This window comes from Eublepharis macularius, chromosome 2, assembly GCF_028583425.1.
Source record: "Eublepharis macularius isolate TG4126 chromosome 2, MPM_Emac_v1.0, whole genome shotgun sequence".
Taxonomy (NCBI): Eukaryota; Metazoa; Chordata; class Lepidosauria; order Squamata; family Eublepharidae; genus Eublepharis; species Eublepharis macularius.
In genome coordinates this window covers 117,571,791-117,595,085 of record NC_072791.1, presented here as the reverse complement: position 1 = coordinate 117,595,085, position 23,295 = coordinate 117,571,791, and the positions used below count along the sequence as shown (strand labels likewise).

Here is a 23,295-nt window from a genome sequence, read left to right as displayed (position 1 = left end):
CAGACAAACCATCCAAGAAGGCAAATGGTATCTGAAGAAAGACCTGTTCCGATTCATCACATCTCACCTAGGACTTCCCCAGGTTGATCTGTTCACGTCCTTGACCAAACACCAACTGAACAGGTTCTTCACCTGATTCCACCATCCAGGGGCTAAAGCAGCTGACATTACAGTGGTCAGACTATTCTCCTCAAATAAATCAGGAAGATCAAAGAACAAAAAGCAGACGTAATAGTAGTTGCTCCTTACTGGCTCTAATGACCGTGGTCTCTACCCTGCAACATCTAGCAGCCCATCCACCGCTAGCACTACTAATATCTCCAGACATGCTTTAGCAAGGCCCAGTCTTGATACCCATACCTGGAGTGGCTACATTTAACTGCCTGGAGTTTGAGTGGGAATGCTTCTTAAGATTGGGATACTCGGAGGAAGTGACCAACACACTATTAGCCTCTAGTAGACAGTCCACCACAGAGGATATACAATATGACATGGAAGGCTTTTACTAGATGGTGTAAAAGAAAGGGAGTTAATATATTGAAACCCAAGATTAGGTCCATCTTATCAGTTCTGCAGGACAGTCATGCATGTGGTCTTCAATCTGAGATGACAGGTTGCAGTCCTGGCAACAGTGCTACCACGTTTCCAGGGAGTAAATATTTTCAGACACCCACACATACATCATTTTCTTAAGGGCGCAACCCTAAAAGACCCACCATGATCGCACAGGTTTCCAACTTGGAAACTACACACAGTTCTATCCACGCTAACCAGGGCTCTCTTCGAGCCTATCAGAGAAGTTCTTCTCAAGTGGCTGAGGATGAAAGCCTTATTCCTGACTGCAGTCACGTCAGCAAATTTCTGGGCCCTCTCGGTTAGCCCTGAGTTGTGTGAGTTTCATAAGGATAAAGTGATCTTGAGGATGGATCTTACATTCACTCCAAAAGTGAATTCCTTGTTCCACAGATCTCAGGAAATCTATTTGCCATCCTGTCCAAATCCTCCCATCCTAAGGAAAGGATGCGGCATACCCTGGATGTAAGACGTGCACTGAAGACGCTTATATGCAGAACACAACGTATCAGGAAATCCATCCCCTTGTTTATTTCCATCTCCACACTGAACAAGGGATTGAAGATATCAAAACCAGCCATTAGTAATACACTCAAGACATGTATTATAGAGGCATATGAAGCTCAGAAGCTAAATGTAACAACCGGCATTCAGTTTGGAACGCCACAACTAATGCACCCTTCACCAGACACGCCACAGTTGAAGAAGTCTGCAGGGCAGCCACCTAGTCGACCATTTCAACCTTTATTCGACACTGTAAGCTCAACACTTATGACTCAGCAGATGCAGAGTTCAGTAGAAGAGTGCTGCAGTATATATTACAAATGGAAGGTGATGCCCCACCCAGTAACTGAGGACACTGCTATGGGAGGTCCCATCAAGATGTCCTCCACCTCAGAGGGAGAATGGACTATTAGATACTCACCGTGAGGGGTCCTTCTCTTCTGAGGAAAGTAGGTCATCTTGTCCCTTCCGAAGATATCGTCTTTTCCACCCTCTGCCATATTCTTAGACTCACTTCCAGTCCTGTTGTTATTCTTATCGTGATATCACTTATCTTTCTCTTGTTATCACCTATTAGAGTGTTATGTATTATAGTTCATGGAATGTTATCTGTTTGGGGAGTCGCCAGAACTGAGGAACAGGGTGATACCCACCACGAAAACAGGAAATTTGATTTGTTCCTGCCTCCCTGAACAGAGGGTGGGATTCACTCATCAAGATGTCCTCCTTTCCTCAGAGGAGAAGGATCCCTCATGGTGAGTATCCAATAGTCCGTTTTAAAAGAGGATAATCTTTAAGATATTCCTTTATAAAATTGGAAAAGTCAATGAAAAATCTCGAGGGGGTTGCCAGGAAGGAAACTAAGTTTCTCCCTCTGAGGCGGAGGACATCTTGAGTGTTTCCCACTATCCAGTTGGGGAGGCAGGAAGTTGAATCTTTGTTCCTCTTCCTTTGGCATGTAGGACCACCCTCTCACTCTTCAGTTCTTTTCCTGCCTCAGGGGAGAGCAGTACTCCATAGGTTAGCTCTGCTACCTTTGACTCACTATCTGCTAAATTTCCAAATCTCATCTATTTCTTACCTTACCTCTACCTTATATTCTCTTCCATTCCTTTCTCTTTTCCTGTTCTGTCCTTTGGAGAGGAAATTCCTCTCCTTTGAAAAGGAGATCGAATGGTAGCAAGGGAGTCATCAGACTCCGAAGATTCATTTATGGAAAGGGCTGAGGGTTGCCTCCCAGGAGCCGTCCTTCGGTTCCCTGGCAAAAGAGTGCCACTAGAAGAGAAACAGCTTGCTAAAAAATGGCCCTAACTGGCATCAAAAGAGCCGGAGAGAGCCGTGCGCCATCACAAGCAGAATGGAAGCGGTGCGGCTACGCGGAGCCCAGCTTCAGCTGGAACAGCTGCAGAAAGTGATTTCCTGCCAAATCACGAAGATGTGCTTTCCAATCTCCCAGCGGGATAATTAAGGCAAAAAACAACAACCACGGCACAGGGCCCCAGTGCAGGCACTCCAGAAGATCAAGTAAGTGCTTCCTCTCCCACCTTGTCCCCAGAAATTTTGGCGGCTATTAGGAAATCCCTGCGGGAGGAATTATCCCTATGTCATTCAGAAGAGCCTGGGCCCTCCTCTCCTTCGACTACTCCCTTGCTTGATGCCTCTCAGATGAGTTACCATAAGAAGGGGGGTTCCTGGCCCACCAAGGCAGCTAGAAAACAGCCCCAGAGTAAAGTTCCTAGCAAATCCTCTAGATGGCTGGATGAGGAACAGTCACTCAGTGAGGAATCAGAGGAGGGGGAGTTTCTGTCAGAGGATGAACAGGATCGAGACTCTACCATTCCTGAACAGTCTAATAGGCTCTTCCAAGTAGAAGACTATCAGTATTTGCTGGCTGAAAGATACTGAAAATGGGGAGGAGGAGGCAGCCAAGCCAGAGGGACCTAAGACTAGGCCCAAAGGGAACAGGGAATTCTTTCCCAGATCAGAGAACAGGGCTAGGGTGTTCCCGTTCCCTGAATACTTTGAGCGTCAACTGAAAGCAGAATGGTTTATGCCAGCGGCATGCAAGCAAGTGCCTAATGCTGTTAGGAAACTGTATGTATTGCCTAATTTTGCTAACAAACTGTTACAGGTTCCCATCATCGATGCTTCAGTGGCAGTGCTACAGTCTCAGGGTCTTCTCTCAGAGGACAGACGGCACCATCAGAGATGGCCTGGACAAGAAGGGCGAGGCTGTCCTAAAGTGAGCCCATGAAGCAATGGCCGTTTCCATCAAGGCCTCTGCTATTGTGTCCATCGTATCACGAGCATCTGTGGTATGGATTAGGAGGCTGCTTCAACTGCTTCCTGAAAACAACAAGCGGCTGCTAGAGGGAACCAACAGGATACTGAAGGCCTGCACCTTTACAGCCAGTGCCACTCTAGACACACTTTCCCTTACCTCCAGAGCCATGGCATCGACTGTAGCAGCTAGACGTTTGTTATGGCTCCAGGCCTGGCCAGCTGACCTTCAAGCCAAACTAATATTGATGCCCTACCCATTCCATGGAGGAAAACTTTTCGGCGATCAACTGGAGAAAATGCTGGTGGAAACAAAAGACAAAAAGAAGGCACTCCCAAAATCTCTGAAGAGCACACAAAGGTGGTCGTTGGGGTACCAACCTTTCAGATCTCACCATACGTTACCCAGGAACAGAAAGGATCACAAACGCGGCTGGAACCTTCCCAGAACACATCCAAGAAGAGGGAATTTCCATTCGAAATTCAACGGACAACAGGGACACTGCGGCAACAGGTATGACGCGGAGGACAAAGGGCAGAAGCCTGGACTTGCAAGATGTTCCGGGGAGGGGAAGACTGTTTCTATTTCAACAGGCATGGAAAGAATCCAAAGCGGATGCCTGGGCATCAGAAGTAGTTTCCAATGGCTACTCAATAGAGTTTGTCTCATTTCCACTGGAGCAGTTCTTAATTTCCCCTCTCAAGAAAGACCCTCACAGAAGAGCCATAACTGTCCAAGCCATTCAACATTAGAAATAAAAGCCGCAGAACCTGTCCCTCAAGATGAAAGGGGACAGGGTGTTTACTCAATATTTTTCACGGTCCCCAAGAGGAACGGGGACTGGTGTTCTGTTCTGGACCTGAAATACGTAAACAGATTTATCAAACTGAGACATTTCTGGATGGAAACCCTTCGTTCCATCACAGAGGCCCTGCAACAGGGAGAGTTCCTGACTTCAGTAGACCTAACGGAAGCATATCTACATGTGCCCATTGCTCCTGCTCATCGGAAATTCCTCAGATTTTGTGTAAGAGACATCCATCTTGTTCAGGGCAATGCCCTTTGGCCTCGTGACGGCCCCGAGAGTCTTCACCAAGCTACTCATGGCGCCGATAGTCAAGCTCAGAGAAATGGGTATCCATATACACCCATGCTTGGACGATATCTGAATAAGGTCAGCTTCCAGAGATGCCTCATGCAGGGAGACAGCATTTACAATCCATTTTCTAGAGAAGCATGGCTTCTTAATAAACCAGTCAAAATGCTCTCTATAGCCATTGCAGAAGCTGGAACATCTGGGACTGACAATAGACACAAGGGAAGGTTGCTTCTTCCTTCCCAAAGAGAAGATAAGCAAGACCAAAGTTCTTGTTGCCAAAGTACTCAGACAACCTTCATCTCTCCTAATGGACCTCTCCAAACTTAGGAGTTTTCTGGTGGCGAACTCAGAGGCCATTTACTGGGGACATTTTCACACCAGATCGCTACAGTCACTGTTGAGACCCTTTCAGCTACAAATTGCACAGAAAACAAACATCAAGGTACAAGTCCCTCGGCCAGTCAAGGAGAGACTAAGATGGTGGACAGTTGACACCAATCTCCATCAAGGCAAGAGCTTCTTTTCTCATAACTTCATTCAGATATTCACAGATGCCAGCCTGTGGGGCTGGGGAGCGATGTTAGAGGGCATCCCTGCATAATGGAAATGGTCCAAAAGAGAGAGGAAACTCCCTATCAGTGTCCTAGAGATGCAAGCTATCTTTCTAGCCCTGAAGCACTTCAGCAGACAGATTGTGCACAACCATATTCTGATTCGCACGGACAATATTGCTGCGAAAACCTACATAAACAAACAAGGGTGAACCAGGTCATCTCAACTACAGCGAGAAGCCAACAAGATCATCCACTGGGGAGAAAGCAATCTCACATCAATTCAGGCGGAACATATCAGAGGGATTCACAACATTCACACAAACTGGCTGAGCAGGGAGTCCCTTCATCCAGGGGAATGGTCCATCAAGAAGGAGGTATTCCTACTTGTGACGGCGCACTTCGGGTCTCTGGAAGTGGATCTCTTCGCGTCACATCAGAACAATCAAGTTCCGAGGTTTTACTCCAGATTCTTCCATCCTCGAGCAGAAGGCATGGACGCGCTCACTTCCAAGAGGCTGAAGGTTCTCCTATACGCATTCCCTCCTTTACTGATGATCCCCAAGCGTCTGCGAAGAATAAGGGAGCAGAATGCAAACATAATTCTGATTGTACCATGGTGGCCAAGAAGGCCATGGTTTTTTACTCTTCAACTTGTCAGTGGCACCTCCTCTCTGACTACCAGTACAGCTGAACCTCCTACAACAGGGCCCCATATGGCATCTTCGGATTGGTGGTCTCTGACAGGATGGAAATTGAACGGAGCCATCTCCAACGCGGAGGCTACCTTCCAGAGATCATAAATACCCTGTTGGCTTCTAGAAAGAGATCCACCATCAGAATCTATAATTGCGCTTGGAAGGCCTTTAATAGGTGGTGCAGACGCAAGAAACTAACTTCACTTGAACCATCCCTGAATTCCATCCTGGGATTTTTGCAGGAGGGCCTGGATACTTACTTTAATGATACTGCTCATGCAGCCTATTCACTAGAATTAGAATTAAAAGGCAACGTTTTTAATATGTAATCTGTTTAGTATTAAAATTTAAAAATTTAGTAAGTTTTTTCCTTAACTGATTGGGAGAGAAATTTGGCTACTGCTAAAGTAGGGAGGGCCTGGATAGAGGACTACGACCAGCGACATTGAAGAAACAGATCGCGGCCATCAGTATAGTCATACCCAGTGTGGATGGCATTCCTCTCACCTCTCATCCACATGTGCGGAGATTCCTCAGAGGGGCTACCTTGCTCAATCCTTCTACAGTGCACCAATTTCCGACGTGGCGCCTGAACGTGGTACTCTCAGCATTAACAAACCCACTATTTGAGCCCATTAAGGACATTGCCCTTCGATGGCTGAAGTTTAAGACCATATTTCTCGTAGCAATAACGTCTGCGCGTAGGATATCGGAGATGAGCGCCTTATCTATTCGACCGAACTTGTGCATTTTTCACAAGGACAAAGTAATTTTGAGAATGGATCCTATGTTCTTACCTAAGGCGTATTCTAATTTTCATCGATCCTAAGAGATCAACCTTCCATCCTTTTGTCTGGCTCCCAAACATCCTAAGGAACGTGAGTGGCACAATCTGGACGTGCGGTGGGCCCTCAAGATGTATATAATCCAGACAGAGGTGATACGTCGAACAGACTCTCCCTTTGTCAACATCTCTCAACCTAACCTCGTCAGCTGTTGCCTTCAGCAACAGGTTGTGTATTCGAGAGGCATACAGGGCTCTTAAACTAGAAGTACCCTCTAGAATCACAGCACATTCTGCGAGGAGTGCAGCTACGAACGCGGCTCTCAGAAGAAACGCGTCAGTCGAGGACATCTGCAAGGCAGCCACCTGGTCTTCACTGCCCACTTTTATCAAGCACTATCGTTTGCATACATATGCATCAGTGGATGCAGCCTTTGGCCGGAGAGTGCTTCAACATGTAGTAGGAGAGAAAGATACAATCCCACCTGGATGATAGAGGACTGCTTTGGGAGGACCCAAGATGCCTTCCGCCTCAGAGGGAGAACGGACCTTTGGACCGTGAAGGGTCCTTCTCCTCTGAGGACAGGAGGACATCTTGCCCTCCCATGAACTTCCTCTACCTTCAAGAATGATCTACGGAATTCAGACCTTCCTACTACATCTTTCCTGCACTCGCTATCTAACTAACCTGTTCTGTTCTGAATGTTTGTTAGCTGCTGTGTTTTTGCACACTGTTTCATCTTTTCTCTTAGGAATTTAGAATAGTTATAGCTTAGTTTCATATAAAGGAACTGGAACTGCTGAGGGGATTCACTCAAACTGAGGAGTGAGAGGGTGGTCCCACATACCAGAGGAAGAGGAAGAAAGATTCAACTTCCTGCCTCCCCGATTGGATAGTGGGGAACACCCAAGATGTCCTCCGCCTCAAGATGTCCTCCTGTCCTCAGAGGAGAAGGACTCTTCACAGTAAGTGTCCAAAGGTCCATTCCTGAAGTTTCCAGCCATTCATATTTCTTCACAGGGTGTATATCTTGCTCTCTTTCCTTCAGAATGTCAGCCTTATGTAATTAATGGTGTAGATTCTCTATCATTGTAGCAATGTATGTAGTCACAAAGAACTGCTACTCATGGGTTGAAAGCGCTTGGACTGGCTTGGTTCCCTTGTAATACCAAACTCTGGTGTTACATTGGGTTTATATACTCAGATTTTCTTCTTTCCACGACAAACCTTAGCTTGTCAGTTCAAAAGTAATAGCAAATTGTTCCCCAAATTCACACACTGTATGTACATAACACTTGTCACATTGTCATTTGCTGTGTAACAAAGAAGGACAGAATAGCAGCAGTTGATAGAAGGTAAACTTGTGTAAGCCCATAGGTTCGTTCACATAAAGACAAACCATGGTTTGAATTTCAGCCTGGACTAGTGCTCTCATTTGTAGTTGTTGTTTATTGTCAGAGCTACTAATACTAAACTTCATTTTTCAGCTATAATTACTTTTATTAAATTTTAAAATTTACTGTTACATGTCAAAAGTTTAGGTGTAGTTGGTACTGTTGTTTGAAATAGTACTTTAATGTACACAGACACTTCTAACAATGCGTGTTTTACGATTGTTTGCTGTGTTTATCCTGTTTTAGTTCTGTATAACATACTGTTACTTGTTCAGTGTCAATTGTCAATTGTTGTGTTTAATCTTGCTATAAAAACAAAAAAAAATCAACAATAAAGAGTTTAAAAACTCTTCTTTTTATATATGTTGGCAAGCTTAGAGGTTTGGATATCCTACAATTTGTTATCCTGTATAATAACTGTATTATTTAGAACAGAGATTTCCATTTGCAAGTTTAATGCTCCCTCAAGGAACTTTTATGCAACAAAAATGGCTGCCTGTGCTGGTTGCTTTTCAAGACATTCATGAAAGTTCCCATGATTTCAGATACAAACTTGAATATGTTCTGGTACCTTCAATGTTCAACAAGCTGCTTGTTATAAAGTGGCTGTATGTAACTTAGTCAAAGTTCAGTTAGGATTTACTAGTACAGGATTTTGATTGCATTTTTAACAACATATAAATTTGTGTCCTATTTATATATTTTACAACCTATAAATAGGAAACTAATATATTCCCTAGTTGCCATGGATTCTTTTAAATATGTAAGTTGGTTGTGAACTCATCAAGATGGCTGGCTAGACCACAAGAAGCACCTAGAAGGCACAGAGGTAGATGGTGCTCCCTGTACCAGCTGGCTTACCGGGCTATTTGCAATGCAGTGAGCCAGCTGGTGGATACCTCTATATTTTTTGAGTATTTGTAGAAGGTGCAGGTGCAGAGAAAGAAGCACCACCCTGCTGGCAACAAATCAGGGGTGGGGATGGTGAACATGCTTCTGCTCCTTATGACTCATACCAGAAGTGGGTGGAGAGTAAGGTTATCTTAAACTCAGGGTTATCCTTTTTCCTTCAGCCTTCTTTTTACTTGAGGAAAGTTGTCTTATATTCTCTTTTCTTATATATATGATGATATATTGTTTTTCATAACAGAGGTAAAGGTAAAAAATACAATGCAGTATTTTAGGTAGAAACCATGTCAAGATTATTCCAGAAAATTGTCTAAAACATGTTGTACTTTGGACTTTGAGACTTTTAAAAATTTAGTCCTGTTTTCTTTTGGCAGCTCTTTGATCGACTGAGAGATGAACAGCCACAATTTAAAGAAAAAATTATAGCAGTTGCTAGCGACCTTACAGAATTAGAAATGGCCCTTAGTGAAGAAGACAAGGAGACTCTCATAGAGCGTACAAATATTATATTTCATTGTGCCGCTACTGTAAGATTCAATGAAATTCTAAGGTGAGTGCTTTAAGTTAAACATACCTCAACATAAACAGCTTTTGTCTCATAAACCTTGTTGTAAAAGAAAACACTTCGTCCCACATTAACTTAATGCTTTTGGGTCATGATAAGAGCAGGAGAATTCATCCTATGTACTGTGATTCTCGTCTTTTATTCTGAAACTTAAAAGGTCTTAGCCTAACTTTTTAAATTTTTTGTTTTAGTGAAATGGAGTCTGCCCATTCTGAAAGACAAATTAAGTGGTATGCCTTGAAAAGATTCTTAAATTATTTCGTTCATCAGGGAATATGTATAGTTCGCTTTTTCTTCATAATTGGAGAAAATTTTATTTAAAACTGAGTGCTGTTTACAAATGTAAAGCTTCCAGAAATGTTGAAAGCATGCGAAAAGGATTTTCAGGGGGGAAACCCCCAACATAGATATTTTGGATGAAATTGAATATTTGCAGTAATTTTTCTATCAAACCTAACCTTACGTTGCTGCTTTGACAATATAAAATTTATAATGTATACCATAGCATATAAAATTATAGTAACTAGAATATCAAGTTAAACTTTGTAACATTGGAAAAATTAAACTCTTTATTATTGAACACATGAATTATTATTATTGAGCAAATGAATTATGAACAAAATTATTCATATTTAAACAATAAACACATCCTTGGAAAAAAGGCTACCTAAATAGGAATTATCATATATAATGCTGTACGTACACATTTTGAGTAAAACCTTTTCTTAAGAAGCATTTCTCTCATTTCCCCCCAAAATTCATAACAGTTTTTTCTAATGTTCCCCCAAATTTCCTTATTGCCAAAACTGGGGAAAAAAGTGCTTGGGATTGTCACACAGACTTTTTCTGATTTTTTTTTTCCAACTCCACATCTGAAGTTCTGTTGAGGCAGTCAAGTATAAAGGTATTCTAGCTCCCAGCATAATTAGTGACCAGAAATAAAGAGTGTATGCTCTCTAGCCGGGCTATGTATGTGTGCTGTTTCTTGTGATTTAGATAATCAGTGATTTAACAATAAATATTAAAACTAGAACTATGGCTTAGTCTTAGGACACTGTACCACTTGTACAAGCTTAGACATTTGTGTCTGGTTGAAATTTGGGAAATACTGATTTGTAAAACCTGTAGTTACAAAGTGCTCCAGGACATCTTTCATCAGAATGTAACTGGGTATATGTATATATATGTTTTTCTTTGTTTGAAACAGTCTTCTCAGAAATAATTCAGTGATTTTGGCCGCATTCAAACATTTCTAGTTTATTTACAATTAGTTAGGCTACTAGACAGATGTAACAGTTCACAAATCCAGTTACTCTGCTTCTCTTCCCATCTTTGGGCACAATCCCTGGATGCTGTATTGAGGTTACTTGAATTGCCAGATTTCTTGGCTGGAGGAGGGGGAGCCTAGGGGAAACTAAGATGCTAGCACCTCCTGAATCTTGTTTAAGGATCCATTCTCTCCCTTCCCCTTTCGGTCTTATTTGCTGAATTCCTGTATTAGTTAACTGAAATGAACTATATACCCCTCATGCTTATTTTTATTACCTTTTAAATTTCATCTCCAAAGAGGTCGAAATCTGACACTTAGTGGTAGTCATCGCTAGCAAGGAAGGGATTGGTTTAATGAAAGCAGAAGGAAGGAGGGAGGGAATGTCTCAGAAAGCACCCTCAAAACCTTGAATGCTTGGATTGGCAAGGTTTTCCATGGTTTCCTCTTTTTATGTTGGAGTTTAGAGGGACAATGCTACTGAATAAACTGTGATTTCTGTATTCACATGGTACAAACTATAGTTTAGAATGCCAGTTTAGCAAACACCAACAAGCCAATTTGTTGGACAGTTTGAATTCAAACATTGCAATGAACAGAGGTTTAACAGAGTCATGGTTTATGAACGGTTTATCATTTGAATGTAGCCTCTGTCCCCATACCTGAGCTCTACTGTCTTACTGTTGAGTATTCCTGCAAATACAGCATATATATAACCCACTGAAACACTGGGTTCTTGCTTGTTCCACATCTTAATACCTCTTCGCATTGTCCCTCTCACTAGCATCTAATCCAGATTTTATTTACCCTAGCCACTGCCTGTATATGATTGAAGTAAAAGCATGTCTTTTAAAAAGACAAGTTTACTCTTTAAAGCTCTTCTCCCCCCTGCCCTTTGTATGTTGCTGTAGCACAGTGACTGAGTGGTTCAGCTGCGAATCAGCACTCTACTGGTTCAAATCTCATTACTGCCATGAGCTCAGTAGATGGCCTTGGGTAAGCCACTCCTTTCAGCCCCAGCTCCCCAGCTGTATTGTGGGGATAATGATAACACTAACTTGTTCACCACTCTGGGTGAGGCACTAATTTGTCTAGGAGAGGGGCAATGCCTGCTTGTTTTAGTATCCTATTATTCTTATGGTAAACTTGTTTTAATTAATCCTGAGATTTTCATCTATGCAGAATATATAGTTTGGTTCCTTTGTGTATTATGTATATGCTTACTGTCATTTAGCTGCTAATATGAGACCAGTGTTCAGTTTATAAGTAAGATCTCCCTTTTTTTGTGTGTTGGGGTCTTTTGAAGAAAAACAATAATGGTAATGGATACCCTCCTTTTCCTGACAGTTCTGCTTCTCCCAACCTGAGGCAACATTATGCTGCCTTCTATAGTAAGATAATGTGGGCTGGAGTGCAGATGAACGTAGAGAGAGTTAAAGATGAGATACACTCTGCTACTAGAAACACTTGTAAACCAATCATGTCCTTTTGCTTGCAGCAAATATAATGGCAGTACCTGGCTCGGACCAATACAGGTGTTCAGGGAACACCTAAGAAACAAAAAATCCCACAGGAATGTAAACATGTTTAGTTATATGCACACACAGGATCTTGGGTCTGGTTATCTAATGTCCTCTAGGACAGACACATTTAATGTTTGCTTGTTTGTTTCTTCTTTCAACAGAGATGCTGTTCAGCTCAATGTAATTGCAACACAACAGCTTCTTTTATTAGCCCAGAAAATGAAGAATCTAGATGTGTTTATCCATGTTTCAACAGCGTTTGCTTATTGTAATCGAAAGCACATTGAGGAAGTTGTCTATCCACCCCCTGTTGATCCCAAGAAATTGATAGATTCCTTAGAGTATGTGTTTTGTGTTTTTCATCTTGTATCTACATTTTGAATAATGAGAACTGTTAGGAAGTTCTTCTTTTAAACAGATCTAAAATCAGATGAATCAGACATTACTGTTTCTTTCAATTTTGACTGTATGTGGTAATAAACTGAAGATATGATTATGAGGGATATGGACTATTCATATATATTGTGTATATATACACCCAGTGCTGTATAGTGGTTAGTGTGTTGAACTGTGATCTGGTGATCTAGGTTCAAATCCCCACTTTGCCATGGAAGCGTGCTATCCTACCTCAGCTTACCTACCCTATCTCAAAGGGTTGTTGTGAGGATAAAATGCAGGCAAGGAGAACATTGTAAATCACTTTGGGTATCCATTGGAGAAACAAACCATGTAGAAATGAAATAAATAGATTAAAAAGTATAATAGAAAATTTTAATTTTACTCTCAAGTCATGAAGCTAATGTGTTGACAATTCTAAGTCTGGCAAACAATTTGCCAATATTATTTTTAAATAATCAGGAATATGTTAGTTTGTAGTTTAGTAGAAAGTTGATATAAGTTCAAAGAAGGTGTAGGCATCAGTGCTGCTATCAGGCACAATATTGTACAACCAGTCATCAAACTGGTATACTTAGTGTATTTGCATAACATTTTCCTGAATCTGGATGCTGGATCATAGCTGAAAAACATTCTATATGTAAACATTAATACAATAAAAAGGGATGGCAATTTAATAGTTGACACAAGGTTATATTTATCTCAGACTCAAGGTGGTAAATAATGCAATACTAGGTTGCAGGGACGTGAAATATAACAGTCCAGTTAACAACTGTGTATTACAAAACATATATAATTAAAATCAAAGAACTAAACGCAGATTTTAAAATGCTTAGAATTAAAACACACAAACCTTAATTACTTTTTTATTTTGCTACTTTTTAGTAGGTGACTAGAAACATTTGTCTTTTTTCCCATGTTCTGAAACCATAGTCATCCTAACCCACGAAGTTCAAAAACTTTCTTAGAAAGTGGAAGATGAACTAAATTTAAGGCATAATTTCCATCCCATTGGAACTCTTGCTAATGACTGTGAATTTCACCTTAATTTTTATGCTATTCGTTATGACCTGCTTAAATACCAAACAAACCCTTCAGAAAAATATCAAACATTGACAGCTCTTATCTAAGCCTTAGTTTGAATATTTTACTGTTTAGTTTATATAATAGCCTTTTTTGCTCTGTTTAGCTGCTTTTTCTAATTTGATCTTTGGCTTCATGTAGGAGTTGTTAGATTTTTTTAACCATAACAAAGCCTGGACTTTTTATGAAAAGCCTGGACTTTTTATGAAAAGGTCTTTTTGGAAATGAATGGCCAGTGTGATATTTAAAAAGTGTATATACCACCTTCCCATATTAATGATGCATCTTACAACAAAGGGCAATAAACCAGCTAAGCATTAAAATGTATAAAACACTAGCAAGGTCAGATAAAAATACATGCAAATAAAAGCAATTTAAAAGAGCAGTAGAATAAATTGGAATAAAGATGGTTGTTGTGGGTTTTCCAGGCTGTATTGCCGTGGTCTTGGCATTGTAGTTCTTGATGTTTCGCCAGCAGCTGTGGCTGGCATCTTCAGAGGTGTAGCCCCAAGAAACGTCAGGAACTACTGAAGATGCCAGCCACAGCTGCTGGCGAAACGTCAGGAACTACAATGCCAAGACCACGGCAATACAGCCCGGAAAACCCACGACAACCATCGTTCTCCGGCCGTGAAAGCCTTCGACAGTACATGGAATAAAGATGTTTAAATCCTCTAAAACATCCTCCATTAAAATTAAGAGCCTTCTGAAAGACAATGGTCTACAAATAGAGTAGCTAATAAAACTGCATAATTCAGGAGAAAATCTAAAAACCTCCAGAGAATAAAACTGCCCTTGCCCAAAGATTATAAATTCAGTGGTAGGCAAGTTTCTAAGAGAAGGAATTCCACAACCTGAGGGTCATCACTGAAAAGGCTTTGTTTCTTGTGCTTACCCATCTAACCTCTGACAGTGTGACTACACAGAACAAAGCCTCTGATTATTGCTGGGCAGGCTTATATGAGAGAGCACAGCAACCTTTATTGGCATAAATAATACAGACAAAACAGGAGAAATGTTGTGGAATGAGAGAAGGGGATGACCCCCGTGGGTCCTTATAGGTCTTAATGGAACTTTGTGCCTGGAAGCAAACCAGCAGCCAGTGAGTATATTGATTTGTGTGTTGGGTGGAAAAAAGGGAACAACTACTTTTTACCTGTTCAGTATCTTTTTCATTGAGTAGTTGAAACTGCTACATTACCTTTTGTAATATTTAATTGGTTGAATTGAAACTAAACTTGAATTTAGTGGTGCCTTTCTGTGCATGGAAGTCAACTTCCAGCCCCATGCCTTTGGTTCAGATCAGTGATGTGAAATATCCACGTTGTCGGCTTTTCTGCCTTCAGTATTTTAGTAACAAATGGTCACTTAAATTGAGGTAAAATACGATTTTCCACTTGTTTTTGAAAATGACCTAAAAGCTTAATAACTAGTTGTCAGTTGTATAAACTAGAAAACTGTTTCAAAGTGTCCTTTTTTCTGTTTTAAAGTGGGTGTGTGAATATAATTTTATATAATACAAAAGTCCTACTTGGAAACGCTAGAATAAAAGAGCAGGATATAAATATTTTAAACATGAATGTTTTTCTGTAGGTGGATGGATGACAGCCTAGTGAATGATATTACTCCAAAACTGATCGGAGATAGGCCTAATACTTACACATATACAAAAGCTTTAGCAGAATACATTGTTCAACAAGAAGGTGCGAAACTAAACATAGCTATTATTAGGCCATCAATTGTGGGTGCCAGCTGGAAGGAGCCTTTCCCAGTAAGTCAGTTTTTCTTGTTTAACTAGCAAATATCAGTGTTTACTAGTCAACAAATATGATGAAATGTTGAAGAGTGTTAGAGCTATGTAAAAAACAACAACCCAGTATTGCTTGATTGGGGATTGGCCCTATGTCCTTTTTCCCTCAAATTTTGTGTGTGAAGGGAAGCCACATGATAAATGTATTTAGAACTCTTTGTTCTGAGGCATACTTCATTTGATAAATTATGTGTGCTCGGCCCTGAGGAAATCTTGCTTCTAACTGAGATTTCTGTGACAAGGGTTAATAAGTGCAATATAAGTAGTAATGTGTAATCACTGATAATGGTTCTGTATGATCAATGTAAGTGATGTGATCCCTACCAAGGTAGCTCAGTCGTTTTTGTCATAAATGCTTTAATTAGAAATGGGATAACTTCTTATCTTACAAATTGTTCCAACTATAGAATTGGAAGGAGTTCAAAACTAATGGTAGTTTTGAAACAGATATATCCACAGGGCTTTCACATTAGCACATGTGGTTTGGATCTTTAAACAGAGAGCGATAAGCTTCCTTATTGTATTGTTTGTTGAATATCCCAGCTGTTTGACATGCACTGTGTAATCTGCCTTGAGTCTCAGTGAAAAGATGGACTATAAATAAAATGGAAATAAATTCCATACAACTACTCACCCACTATGATAAACTACTTATAACAGAGGAATTTCAAAGGGAGATTAGAAAGAAAGACTGCAACTGAATTGCAACTGATAATGAAGCTCAAGTCTATGCATCCACTTGGACTGAATCAAGACACAGGCTTCCTATCTCATTACCAGTGCTAATTTCTTCACATCCACTACCCCTCTGCATACCCCACCCTATTCAATCACGCCTACCTTTGTCATTCACCGGCTATTATCATTTGGCTTCTATAATCACTCCACTCTCCAAGATATAAGGACAGATGGACTCACATTCTAGCTGTACCTGAAGAAGTGAGCTGTGGCTCATGAAAGCAAATTTTGTTAGTCTTCTAGGTGCTCCTGGACTCTTGCTCTTTTTCCATGTACATATTTTTAAAGGACTTAGGAAAAGGTAAATTACTGTTTATTCATGTATACATGATAGAGGAAAAATTAGACTGTAAATAACAATGTGGTTTTTGTGGTATTTACTGTTGCAAAAAAAATTCTAGCTGCTTCATAGTAGTTATGCCAATAAGCTTTTCTCTTCTTTTTGTTTTCCAATAGGGATGGATTGACAACTTTAATGGACCTAGTGGCCTCTTTATTGCTGTAAGCATCCTTTGAAATGTAGATATGCATTTTGTCTTTGAAAATTCAATAAGTTACTTCAGATAGTTTTCTTAATATATATCTTCTGTTTTAAGGCAGGAAAAGGAATTCTTCGAACAATGCGAGCCTCCAACAATGCAGTTGCAGATCTTATTCCAGTAGATGTAGTGATCAACGCAACAATAGCTGCTGCTTGGTATTCAGGAGTTAATAGGTATAGCAGGTGACAATGCAGTTTTCAAATGGGCTAAGTCATACAATACTATAATACTGTCAACTCCAATTTAATTGTAGATTTAAACTCGTAAGTTAATATTGCTGATGCTACTTATTGTTTTAGGGACAAATAATGTTATTTTTACTGTTCTGAGCCTTAATAATTGCAACATTGTGTATGTCTGAGGATGGGAAGGTACTAACCTCTAGGAGTCCACAGGCTAAGGGTTGCCCCTTGGGGGGTGCAGGGCAAAGGTCAAAGGACAGTGGGACATGACATGTTTCTCCAAGAAATTAATGCATTGATAGCCAGTGTGATGTCCGTGTCCAGAGTGTCAGAATATGACTGGGGAGACTTGGGTTCAAATCCTCTGACATTAAACTCACTGGGTAACCTTGGGCCACTCATAGTGTCAGTCTATGCTATCTCAAAGGAGGATAAAAAAGTAGCAGTCTCTGAGCTCCTTGGTGGAAGGGCAGGATAAAAAGTCTCATTGCTGCTGAAGCCTCTGAAGTAGGTTGCTGTTTCATACAGGGAGAGGTGCCTGCAGAGGTGAAAGCGAAATGGCATGAACTTGCACTCCAGGAGTGTTGGTCCTGGCTAGTTCCCTCCCCTGTGATGTGTTAGTGCTCTTCAGCAGCCTCAGTCTCTTCTTAGACCCCTGAATGAGGTCTGTGCTCATTTCATCCAGTTTTTGGACATCAGCTTCTTCCATGGCCTGGTTGGGTGATATTATATCCATCAATAGGGTTAATAGACCTATGTTAATTCTTTATCCCTCAATTTGACTAAAAGATATATACTACTTTTTAAAAACTGTAGACATTCTTTATCCAGATGCTTGTAATCAAAGACACACGATCAGGGAATGGGAAAACTTGAGTGCAGGAAGTGCACAGTGGACTCAAAGGAGAATGTAAGAAGTTTTGAATAAAAATGTTTTAGCAGTCCTGTAAATACGTGGAAATAGCAAATATAATCAGAGTATGGCAGGGAAAATAGCTGGGCACAAAAGGACAGAAGAAATATGTTACCTTGCGTGTGCTAGAATTTGAAGAGGAAATGAAATTTGGGGAGAAAGATGAGTAGCAAGACTTTAGAAGAAGCAAGAAAATTAAGAAAGTTATAGGTTAAGATTAGGGATGTGCAATTTGGTATTGGTAATACTCAAATATATTCAAGTTTATCTGGCAAAATTCCATTGAATTTGCAGGAAACTTGGTCCTTCCTGTCCACTAAAGACCCATCAAGTTTCAGGCAAGTTGGCCCCTAGGGTCCAATTCTCTGAGCTCCTGAACAAGGTACCCCAAGCCACTCTCCATTATTTCAAGGTACCCCTAGCCACTCTCCATTATTTCCAAGGCTTTCCAAGCAAAGAAACCTTAAGCAAAGGAGCATAGTGTCCAGATCATGAGAAGTGATGGTATCGCTCTACTCTGCTGTGGTTAGACCTCGCCTAGAGTATTGTGTTCAGTTTTCAGCACCACAATTTAAGAAGGATATAGACAAGCTGGAATATGTCCAGAGGAGGGCAATGAAGATGGTGAAGGGTCTGGAGACCAAGTCCTATGAGGAAAGGTTGAAGGAGCTCGGAATGTTTAGCCTGGAGAGGAGGCAACTGAGAGGTGATCGGGTAACCATCTTCAAGTACTTGAAGGGCTGCAATATAGAGGATGGAGCAGAGTTTTTTTTCCACTGCCCCAGAAGCTCAGACCAGAACCAACTGCTTGAATTAAATCAAAAGAGCTTTTGGCTAAACGTTAGGAAGAACTTCCTGACAGTTAGAACCGTCCCTCAGTGGAACAGTCTTCCTCGGGAGGTGGTGGCTCTCCTTTGGAGGTTTTTAAGCAGAGACTAGATGACCATCTGACAGCAATGCTGATTCCATGAGTCTGGGAGGATCGTGAGGGGAGGGCTGAAGGGGTTGCATCAGTGTTTCATTTTTGTGGCACTTCTTACATGCCCAGGGTGGTACTGTTCGCCACTTTGGGGTGGCAGGCTGGTTTGGCTAGGGATCCTGGATGTGTTTCACCATCTTCTGGGCATGGAGCAGGGATCACTGGAGCAGTTGGGGGGTGTTTGTGAATTTCTTGCATTGTACAGGGGGTTGGACCCTAGAGGTACCTTCCAACCCTGTGATTCATTCTCTTGCTCCTTTTAGTTGCTACTCATCTTTGTCCCCAAATTTCATTTCCTCTTCAAATTCTAGCACACTCAAGGTAACATATTTCTTCTGTCCTTCTGTGCCTAGCTATATTCCATGAACTTAAGCAAAGAGGCAACCCTTAGCCAAAAGCCAGTCACCACTGCAAGTCCCAATGCAATCTGAACCAACAAAGCCCTCCTAGGTCCAATCTTCCTGAAACTTGGAGATTATTTAGTGGACAGTCAGGATTAAGTACCCAGCAAATTTGGTAGAGTTTTTTGGAAAAATGCCCACCAGACACAGCCCTTCCTGAATAGTTTCCCCAAAAGGGAATAATGGCTGAATATATTTAGGATTCCCAGATTCCGTTTTATTTGGCTACCCTACCAGTTTATTGAGGACTGGATATCTGGAATACTCACTATTTGTGGTATTCCACATACTCAAATTTGAATAATGACTTTTTTTTGCACTGCACCCTCCTAGTTAAGATAAACAGCTAATGTGTTAATGTGGAAAGGATGTGCTGAAAGCACAGAGAAAAGGGATATAGAAAACAGAATTAACTGAGCAACTTCTTCAGAGCAAAGGAGACTTAAGATGAAAAATAGATGAATCCATAAGTAATAGAAATCATGATGAGAAATAATCAGAGAGGGCAACACCAATGACTTGTGTCTTTTAAAAACACTACAGATATAAAGAGACAAGAGGTTTGGGCAATTGATTGGCTCTGAGGAACAAAGATAAGTAAAGAACTATGCCCAATATTTTTTCAATTGACCAGGAAATCCTTCTGGTCACTTAGGTTAGCATTGGACACTTTAGCAATAGTGTCATAACTCTTCAAGCATTCGTGGAAGTCAGTGTGTTAGGTGATCTTTTTCTAGCTGAAACCTGAGGGATTCCATTAGGTTCCATTTTATTTCTGATAGTAAATACCTGATACTATTAAGAAGGCTCTCCAGTGGAAAGCAGAAGGATGTCATCAGTGTATTTCATTTGATGGCGGGACAGTAGTAATACCCCTGAATCAACCTGAAGAATATCTTAGTTTTATGGGGGGTTAGTCTATGGAAGCTATTCCAGATAAGGAAGGAAATGATTTGTAGTTATTGATGGTTATCAACTGGATTTCCTTTTTTGGCCCAGAGCAAATTTAGAGATAAGCCAGTATTTAGGCATCTGTAGAATGACACAGAATTGCATATGCCCTTCCCTCTTGCGTGGAGTAGAATGACTCAAGATTGCATATGTGCTTCCCTCTTGCGTGGGGTAGGAATGGTGATTCAGTCTTGTTGTATTCCCAGTAAGAGTCTCAGATGAATGGAAGGCACTTGAGCTAACCCAAGAATCCTCCAGCACATTTTCCCTGGCCTCCCAGCTGGCTCTCTGAAGAAGTTTGAGGCTGTCATTATTAGCCTTGTCCCTCTTTTATCATGTGTGACATTCTTGCTATGCCTCCTCTTGGCTTCGCCACTTGTGACAGCAGGGAAGTCTTCTCCATTATGGTAACATCCACTTTGCCTATGTTTGTGGCGGCACAAGGACAAACCTCTACTGCCAGGGCAGCAATGCTGGTAGCTAGTGTTTTGCTCATTGTTTGCCAGAACAAGAAAATTTGCAGTCTTCTTTCCTGCCTGATCTTTGGTGTTCTAGTGGCAGTCTGTCCCCATAATACTTCTCTTTTGTGACTTTCCTCTACTTCCCTTTATATTCAGTGTTAAACATCATTTGTCAACCAGAGTACGCTTCTAGATTAATTTTGGAAGTTTGTCAAATCTGAATTGAGGAACATGACTAGTGTCTTTATAACTTAGATTGCTAGGGATAGCACCCAAAGCTGAAGCACGATTTGAGGCAAGAAGTGGCAGCGTTTGCTGGACGTGGGGATTGGAAATGAGATTCTGTCACACGTTGCTTAAATTATTGTTACACTGAATGTCCGCATCAGACCTCCTTGAAGGAACAGTGTTATTGACTTTGTGTTCCTAGTTCCTACCTAGTATTGTCACGCAACAGGCAACTTGTATAACAATTACAATTATGGAAGATGAATTGAAATTGCAGTCTACTAATACTCAGAGGCTAATTTACCCTATGCCACTTAGCTGGACAAAATATATAGAACATGCTTAGCTAGCTTTCAACCTATTGCTTTGATGATGACAGTTAATATATCAATACTGAGTAGCTAACTCATAATTATTTTCCTGTAGTTTCCAAGACTCTCACATAGGTAATGAATTTCTTGGAATCTCCTGAAGGCAGGAGACTTTCAAACAAGTCGAATGGGTGTAATCCCTTTGGGGCTTGATTTGAATGCCAGGAATTCCAGGACAGCATCATGTTTGGAAGGGAGAGAAAAAGCTATTATATTTGGTGTGTGGGAGGTGGGTGGGTGCTGTTCCCTGCTTGCAGGAGGCATGGCTCATGCGATTTAGCTGAAAAGGGGAAAAAGTTAATTTCAAGAATGTGGCCAGAACAAAAACAAACACAAAAAGGTAGAAATTGGAATTTGGTTTATTGTACCTTTCTCAAGACTATATTAGAGATGTGTTAGACCCAGGGAAAGAAGATGGCATTCTCTCTCCTTTCATTTTTTGCTTTTTAGTTGTTTGCTAACTCAATAGTATTTTCCTGTCAATGTCTTTCATTACAAGTAATTTTTCTTCTTTTTATGAATCCAGTATTTTAGTGTGAATGTTCTGTTCCAGATAAAAGGCCTAACTTGGTTTGTTCTAACCAGAAAAACAGGAATGTAGCTGAGAAAAGCCTGGAGCTCTTGAAGAAGAATCTTTAAAGAAATAGTTTAGTTTTCAAGGCTAAGTGGTGGTGAAAGGTTTATGGTGAAAGGTTCTTATTTTCAGGGCTTATGGTGGTGAAAGGTTCTTATTTGGGGTTAAGGTTGATGGAATAAGGCTGAGAGAGATGCCATTCAACAGGCTCTAATAGCTTGGGCCAGTGAGGTAAAGTAGGTCCCCATACCGTGCTGTCAAATTGTCTTATGGTATCGTTGAAGGCTTTCACGGCCAGAGAACGATGGTTGTTGTGGGTTTTCCGGGCTGTATAGCTGTGGTCTTGGCATTGTAGTTCCTGACGTTTCTCCAGCAGCTGTGGCTGGCATCTTCAGAGGTGTAGCACCAAAAGATAGAGATCTCTCAGTGTCACAGATCTATATCTTTTGGTGCTACACCTCTGAAGATGCCAGCCACAGCTGCTGGCGAAACGTCAGGAACTACAATGCCAAGACCATGGCAGTACAGCCCGGAAAACCCACAACAACCATTGTCTTATGGTAGCTTTGACCAGGGATTTGTGTCTCTTTTGCATCTAGCTTGCCATTTTACTCCTTTCTGGAAAGGCTGTTTTGTAGTAATTGTGTATGTTAGCTGTTAAACAGTTTGGTAGTTGCAGGGAATGATGTTACCTGAACCCCAAATTGACTTAGGTTCAATAAGCAAGTTATTTCAATCCTTGCTCACCTGCACCAGGTGCTGTTTTGCTTCCCAGCACAGTTAAGCCTTGTATGGCTTGGCCTTGAAATTAGAGCACCCTCTTGAACACTTTATGGGTTTCTGCAGGTTTTTAGTGGTAGCACTGTTATGCTGGAATAATCTCCACAGTCAGGCCTTCCCCGTACAGTGCTCCTGAGTACTTAAATAGCTACTTAAGATATCCTAGAGTAGTGACACAAGAGGAAATACAAATGAATTCAATTAGGCTTTCCTGTGGTTCTTGTCCAAAGGCGCATGTTCCGTGTTCTTCTCTTTACTGCACATCTGGAATGCCCAAAGCTACTCTTAAATGACCAGTAAAGGCATTCTTATTCTATCAGGTTTATGATCAGTTTGTAATAATTTAAATGCTGCCCTCTAAAATAACTTCTCTCGCTTAGCTTTCACTTACTTTTGTTAGTATGAATTAACTAATATTAATGAGTCATATTTAACTCTTTGCTTTATGTTGAATGCTTCTAGAAAAATGATTCTCATAAGGTTTCCTGAATCTTGATGTTTTTCAGACCAAGAAACATAATGGTATACAACTGTACCACGGGTGGCACCAATCCTTTCCATTGGGGTGAAGTTGGTATGTCAACTTTGTATCCATGTTTGAATAGCATTGGCTTATTTATAAAGTTTTAAGAAGGTGTTTAGGTAGATTAAAAAATTAAAAGTTGTTTTAAACATAGAAACTTTAGTAAGTTGAAATAAGACTTAGTTCCAGTCAGTATTACTCTATGTCCATTCAA

At 40.9% G+C, this 23,295-nt stretch overlaps 1 protein-coding gene across 7 annotated transcripts in view; it reads left to right on the top strand.

Moving 5' to 3' along the window:
* Positions 1 to 23,295, top strand: part of FAR1 (fatty acyl-CoA reductase 1) — a 103,311-nt gene that overhangs the window by 47,596 nt on the left and 32,420 nt on the right. For 5 of the 7 annotated variants that reach the window (XM_054970688.1, XM_054970687.1, XM_054970686.1 and 2 more), the window contains 6 exons: positions 9,169 to 9,344; positions 12,311 to 12,490; positions 15,222 to 15,399; positions 16,633 to 16,677; positions 16,773 to 16,900; positions 23,065 to 23,132. In XM_054970688.1, coding sequence (XP_054826663.1) covers positions 9,169 to 9,344; positions 12,311 to 12,490; positions 15,222 to 15,399; positions 16,633 to 16,677; positions 16,773 to 16,900; positions 23,065 to 23,132 — 775 coding nt within the window. The remainder of the gene's footprint in view (positions 1 to 9,168; positions 9,345 to 12,310; positions 12,491 to 15,221; positions 15,400 to 16,632; positions 16,678 to 16,772; positions 16,901 to 23,064; positions 23,133 to 23,295) is intronic. The other 2 variants (XM_054970691.1, XM_054970690.1) reach the window with 1 other exon arrangement.